Here is a 6,741-nt window from a genome sequence, read left to right on the forward strand (position 1 = left end):
GGCCAGCCAAATCTCTTGGTATCTGTGTTTACTATGAGGTTGATCGGACATGCTGCCCAGATGATCGTAAGTCAACCTTCGAATATGCAGTTTACCTAGGACCAAACCTTGTGTCTTGAATTTGTTGTATCTCGTTACAAAAGCTGAATATAGAGCTGTAGCTAATGTTGCTACAGAAATCACTGGGTCCAATTTTTTCTCCATGAGCTTGGCGTTTAGATGACCTCTCCTCCGGTTGACAGTGTCAGTGCATACCTTGCACCACACCCAATTTTTCATTGTCTAAAGCAAACATATTGAAATTAATGTTCATTTTTTCGTGAAAAAGTGGCCCAAAAACAACTTTGTGTTCAGATTGATGGTGTGATGATAGGAGACCGTGCTTCACCAATCTTTAAAAATCAGGGCTGAGTTAATGAACTGCAAAGTTCCGATTCTTGAACTATATAAACGAATCGGAATTTTCAAATTCCCGAGTCGCAAAGCTACCTAAAAATCACGTTGGTGGCGCTTTTTCTCATCTTCTCTCTCCCCCGAAGGCGACCGCCCAAACCCTCTTGAACAATGCTGCCCTCCCTTCTCCGCCTCCCCACCACCACCACCATCTCCTCCCCTTCTCCTTCCCTATTCTTCCTTTTCCGCCACCTCACCACCACCACCACCATCTCCGCCCCTTCTCCTTCCCTCTTCTTCCTTCTCCGCCACCTCACCACCATCTCCTCCCTTTCTCCTCCCTTTTTCTTCCTTCTTCGCCACTTCACCACCACCGCCACTACCGCCACTACCGCCACAGAACTCAACCGAAATCTCGAACTCCCCAGCCCCAAACGCAGCTCTTCTTACTACGACGATCTGACGAACGAGGCGTTGAATACGGGCGACTTCGAGACGGTGCGGCTCCTCCTCAGGAGTAGAATCAGGGACGGCCTCCTCCCCACCATTAAAACCTTCCGGTTCGCCGCCTCTCCGAACGGCCTCCCCTCTCTGAAACCACTCACTGAGAGCCTGACCGCTCTCGACTGCGGCGCCCATGGCAAGAAGAGCGCCTTCGACTGCCTCGTTGCCTGCCTCTGCAAGCACCACCTTCCCGTTGAGGCGCGGGCGGTTGTCCAAACGATGATCGACGGCGAGCACGGCGCGAACACCGTCTCCTTCCATCCCTTGGTCTCGCTCTTCAGCCGAATGAAGGCGATGGACCAGGTGGAGGAGATTTTCCGGTGGATGCGCGGCGCCGGGTTCGCTCCCGACATCGCCTGTTACAATTACTTGCTTACGACGCACTGCATTTCCGGGCGGTGCCGGGAGGCTGTGGAAGTGCTGAGGAAGATGGAGGAGGAGGAGAAGTTTGTGCTCGACTCGAGGACGTACGACGCCTTGGTGTTGGTTGCTTGTCGGGTTGGTAGGTTGGATGGGGCATTGCGGATATTGAGGAGGATGGTGGGCGATGGGATTAAGATTATGTATTGCACGTATCTGCATCTTGTTAGAGGGTTTCTGGAGAAGGGTTTGTTTCAGGAGGGTCTTGAGTTTGTGGTGGCTGTGAGTGGGAGGGATGCTAGAGTAGACGCCGAGAATTTCGGGTTCTTGGCTCGGTGGTGTGTGAGGAAGAAATGGGTGGTGCAGGGGAGGTTGGTTATGAGGGAGATGAGACAGAGGGGGTTGAGTTCTGGTGGGGAGATCGATGAATCCATGATGGTTTCAGAGGGGCATGAATGAGGAAGGTTTGATGGGTTCTTTCCTGATATGGGCTCATGCTTTGCCAACACTCAATTCTGGAGAACTCTTGGAAAAAATACTGAGCATACCAACCTTCTCTTCATTCTAAGTATTGGAACAGTAATTAGCATAGTGACCATCAGGATGGAAAAGCAATGGCAGGTATAATTTTCTTTTGATCATTGCTTTTTGATGTGTGCAAGTTTTTTTGTGTAAGAGAGTGACATCAACTTTTGTATTGGATTAAACTGTTTTTTTTTTTTTTGTGAATTGAGGTTGAGATTACCCAAGAGGTAGGTCAAGATACAGCATATAATTGGTCTGCTTGTTGGCATGTTAATTCAATTAATCAACATGTTTAGTTTGAACTTTATTGTTAGAGAAGGTATGTTGTAATCTATTAGCCTCTGGCGTTAATCCAATCTGTTTACACAAAAATATGAACGTTGTAGTAATATGTTTGCTTCCACCCTTTTCATGAGTACATCTTTAGTATCTTTAGGTAAAATCACCGTATTGGATCTTTCATTCCTAATAAAAGATCAACAATTTGTGTCAGCAACAAATTGATTTGCTTTAAACCTTATCTTGAGCACCCTATAATTCATTTAATTTCTGCGTTGGTTTTCTTATGTATGCATGATTTTCGTTTTAGTATGTTAAAGTGCAATATATTACAATAGGATTTTGGAATTCAATGTCAAGATGTATCTTGTTACATAAAACAATCTCTTTCATAAATTGCGTGTTCAAGAGCCAATCTTGAAGATGGCTCCTGCCCCTGGCATAGGTGAAACTGTTTCTCTGCTGCTTTTCATGCTAGCAGATGACAGCATCGAGAGGTCGATGCTACCAACATCCACAAATATGCCTCAACATTGTGGCTTTGGGACCAAACCACAGAGTTCATTCTCAGAGTGTGCAGGCATGTTTATAACCAAATGCATGTGATAAGTTATGTTTCACAAGCCATACTTAGCCAAGAGCAAAGCAAGCCACTACAATAAGAGCTCATGAGTTTCTCAAATCATGCTTTGTAAAAGTTTTCAAGTTTCAATTCTACAAAAACCATGCTTCGGAAAGATCAAGAGAAAACATGCAAAGCCTAACCTAGTGCCCAAATGGTACATACACAGCTAAAGAAGAAGAAGAAGAAGAAGAAGAAGAAGAAGAAGAAGAAGAAGAAGAAGAAGAAGAAGAAGAAGAAGAAGAAGAATAGGATTACAGTAGAAAAACAAGAATCAGGAAACGGAGTTGCGCCACCTCCTCAGCATCTTCCTGGTTTGATCGGCCTGACCAGGAACTTGAGATGCATCCTCTGGCCCTTCAGCGGCTGATGGCTTGGTCAACTTGCTGAGTTTCTTCCATCCACTAGTCCATGCAGCTGCCGATGATGATGACTGCTTGGGTTTGGCCATCTTTTCAAATTGCCTTCGGAGGTTTTCCATTTCCGTTTGGAGCTCCATGTACTTGGCCTTCATGCTCTCTACCTCAAACGTGAGGGTGTTGATGTCCTTCTTGGCCTTGGTCCATCCTTCCTGAAAGGACTGTGGTGTGTCCTCCAGCCGGGCCCTTCTTGCTGGGACCATAGGAGTGTAGTGAGGCTCCCCTCCGTCATTCATGGAGTTGGCAGCCAGGGCATTGCTTATCTTGATCTGCTCTGAGAAGAGTACCTGAACAACAACCCTCAGTGGGAGCCGCTCGTTCTGCGCAGCATGCATGCAGGCATCGATTGAAAGCTTCTGGCAGTCCATCACACGGCACAGTCGCTTTCTTTCATGCTCCGTGAGCATTGGATGTGCCTGATCCAGTGAACCAACAATGGGTTATATCTTGTAGAGCTTAGCAGCAGCGTTTTGCAATGACATGGTTGCTTATGAGGGTTGAAATGGTAAAAGGTCATTTCTGATCCATAACTGAATCTGTCTTGGTAACTCTTCATTACCGGTTCAGGGTTTACTTAGGTAACATAATGCAGTCCAGTTATGAATTTGGTATTCTAAATCTGGTAAAACTGGTTAAACATGTGTATAACTGGTTTCTTTTTATTGGAAATTGCAAATCTGATCTTGCATTGACTCAGTTCCAACTCTATTTTTTAGTGTCAGTTCTTGACTAGACTAGATCCAATTAGACTTGGCAAAAGAAGGTATCTGTCAATACGAGTATTATTTGCATGGGAGCACTGATGGGCTTACATCCCTTATGTGTGTGTGGTGACGGTTGTCGTGGTGCTGGTGGTAGTGGTGGTGCTGGTGCTGCTGCTGGTGGTAGGGACACAAGTATGGAGATTAAATCAATGGCAAGAGGCAAGTTATTCCGTGGTTGCATATAGACTGCACGCATGCTTATGTAATGCAGAGGAATACCTTAAGATAGGAGTCAATGGCTCTATACAGGCCATCATCACAACTCCTTGCAGACTCCGGCAATGCCTCGGCCAATACCTGAAACTTGGTCAAGGACAGGTTCTTGTCTCTAGACACCTCGGTTAGATAGATATCGATGAGTCGAGCCACCCTCATTTTGGCATTGCTCCCGACAGTGTGCGGCTTTGGCGCTGCCTCATAGCCTCCATGCTTCTCACTAAAGGACTGGCCGTTGGGACCGGATGGCTCGGTCTGCTCCTGAACAAGGAAGTGCTCGAGCAGCCTTTGGACCAGGTCCACATCGTAGATGGTCTCAGCCTTGTTGTAGCAGGGGATAAGGAGGTCTGACAGGTTGGCTTGCTCGAACTGCATTCCCACCCTCTTCTCCAACTCAGTGATGAGCGCTTGTGCCACCTTCAGCATGTTGGCCATGCTCAGCAAGTGCAGCAGAAAGCTGCATGGCACGCTGTCCTTCTGTTGTGGAATTATGCTGATCAAACTCTCGATGATCATCTGTTGCTCCCTGGCCTGCCCGTTCATAGCGTCTTCATTGCCTCCGGCAACGATCAAGTGCAGAGCCCCGCCTTTCCAGTGGTTGTTTCTGCTCCCTTCTTCTGCAGCTGCCACTGCTGCTCCTTCCTTTCCCAAGTTGGGCAGCCACTTGGATGCATAATGCATTATGGATGCACCGATGAGCTCAAATCGCATTCCTTTTACTTTGATAGCTGTGATCACACGCACAAAGTGATCTATGCGGAGGATGGAGACATCCTCAAACCACCAATCAGGCGGGACTAGTTGTTGGTTTCTGCCAGGGCTCAACTCCTTCACATTGTTCCATCGCAGGCTTGAGCTCTTGGGTGGCTTCCCTGTGTATGCCCATCTGATCCCTTTTGGATTGGCGCAGGCCTTCCAAGCGATTGACTCACTGCACCTCCTCAGAATCTGCAGGTTCTCTGCCCACGGCGACAATTGCTCACAGCTCTTGAGCACGATGATGGAGTCTCTCCACGATGAGAGGACAACGTAGCTGAGGAAGGCTTCTGTCTTGAAGATGAGGTTCCCTTCTTCTAGGTCCTCTGTCATTTCCAGGTACTCGGCTGCACATCTCAGCGCGGAGATGTTAGCAGCTGTCAGATCCACGGCGATGCCATAGCAGAACTTCGCCGCGAGTTCAAAGGCATCAGCACCACCGGGGAGGTCGTCCAATTTGATCAGGTTGAGTTCTGCCTCCCTGCTCTCATATATCAGTCTGTTCATTCTTCCACTTCGAGACAGCAGTGGATACTGCATGTTGGTGGAGCATCCCATGTTTCATTCCGGTTACCCAGTTTGCAGTAACAAAAGACACCAGCCAAATCACTCTCTTAGTCTCTTTTGCAGGCAACAAGAAAAGAAAACCACAACTACCACTGACCAAATGAAACTTATACACACCTTGTGAAGATGAAAGGTGACGTCTTCCACTTGAACCAGTAAATCACTTGGAATATCAGTGGCAACATACCTTACCAAATGCCAAAAGCAGAAAAACTTGGTTAGTGCATTAAGAGAGAGAAATCTGATTTACTCCAATCTTTACTGATATTCTATTTCATACGTGCAGTTAAGAAACAAAAGGGATGTTACCAAGATTGGTCTCTTCTCTGGAATCCATCTATCTTTAGGCCATGCTTGGTCAAATTCAGTAGCCCGTTGCTATACTCTCTACCTCCCACAGACTCACCATCTTCATAGTCCCACACTGACATGGTTCAAAGGAAGGCTAATCTGTCACACACCTTTCGATTGTGGACTGATGAAGGGAAGGGAAGGGAAGGCTGAGTCAGAGAGTCTTAGAGGGTCTGAGGTGTTCCAATCTTGTTCTGGATCTTCAGCAATTCATGGTTGGTTGAAGGAGTATCCTCTGCACCCAAAACTTGGAATGTGATGGGGGAATGCAAGGCAGGGTACAAGAGGGGATGGGCAGGATGTGATGCTGATGTCATGTGTGGATGGAGGACTCACATGGGCTGCCTGGCTTTTTTGTGGCTCATATCGGCTTCGTGTTGTAGGTGTAGGGTATATGCATGATGTGGGACCCCCCCCCCCCTCTCCATCAATGAAAGCCAACTTTGAGAATTTCAAGTTATGAGCGACTCTGAAAGCTCAAGGCAAACATCTAGCTTTCTTGCTGCCTCCTGTAAAGATATGGTAAATGGTCCGTGTGCAGTTGACACGTGGAGGTCACTTGTCACGGCCTTTTTCTCAACATGATCCCTTTCATGTTTTAGGGCCATGGTGGTGTGGTGGTGGTGGTGGTGGTACCAGCTGACTGACTGACATGGGGACAAGTGGATCGGGTTCAGTGCACGCTTGATCCTAATCTGACAGATTATTTTGTATATGAATCTTAAGATAGGATCAGATATGTTGACGGAGTTTGTGCTTATCTGATTCGGATTAATGGTTTTTGTTGAAGCTATATTGTGATGTGGATTAAAACCAGTTAGTACTTTGTACATCTAAGCTCTTGTTTCTAAAAATTGTTTTTATCTAATTCAGAATTATGGATCTAGCTCAGATTCAAATCCAGATTTGGACCTACTGCTTGATATTCGGATCTGGGTTGAGTAAAATATGATCCACTCTGCACCATTCTCGAGAAGTAGTTTTA

At 46.7% G+C, this 6,741-nt stretch overlaps 2 protein-coding genes across 2 annotated transcripts; one reads left to right on the top strand and one right to left on the bottom strand.

The window, feature by feature from the left end:
• Nucleotides 1-1,191: 1,191 nt before the first annotated feature.
• Nucleotides 1,192-1,716, top strand: LOC149821035 (pentatricopeptide repeat-containing protein At3g56030, mitochondrial-like). The gene has a single exon (XM_089981884.1). The coding sequence runs from the start codon at nt 1,192-1,194 to the stop codon at nt 1,714-1,716; it is 525 nt and encodes a 174-aa protein (XP_089838010.1).
• Nucleotides 1,717-2,734: 1,018 nt separating this feature from the next.
• On the bottom strand, nt 2,735-6,039 carry LOC149821036 (root phototropism protein 3-like). The gene is made up of 4 exons (XM_089982096.1): nt 5,715-6,039; nt 5,523-5,592; nt 4,086-5,372; nt 2,735-3,518 (listed from the first exon to the last, which is right to left on the bottom strand). The coding sequence occupies exons 1-4, from the start codon at nt 5,834-5,836 to the stop codon at nt 2,958-2,960; spliced, it is 2,040 nt and encodes a 679-aa protein (XP_089838222.1). The 5' UTR covers nt 5,837-6,039; the 3' UTR covers nt 2,735-2,957.
• Nucleotides 6,040-6,741: the final 702 nt, after the last annotated feature.

Source organism: Nuphar pumila, chromosome 12 (assembly GCF_984573655.1).
Source record: "Nuphar pumila chromosome 12, dmNupPumi1.hap1.1, whole genome shotgun sequence".
Classification (NCBI taxonomy): Eukaryota; Viridiplantae; Streptophyta; class Magnoliopsida; order Nymphaeales; family Nymphaeaceae; genus Nuphar; species Nuphar pumila.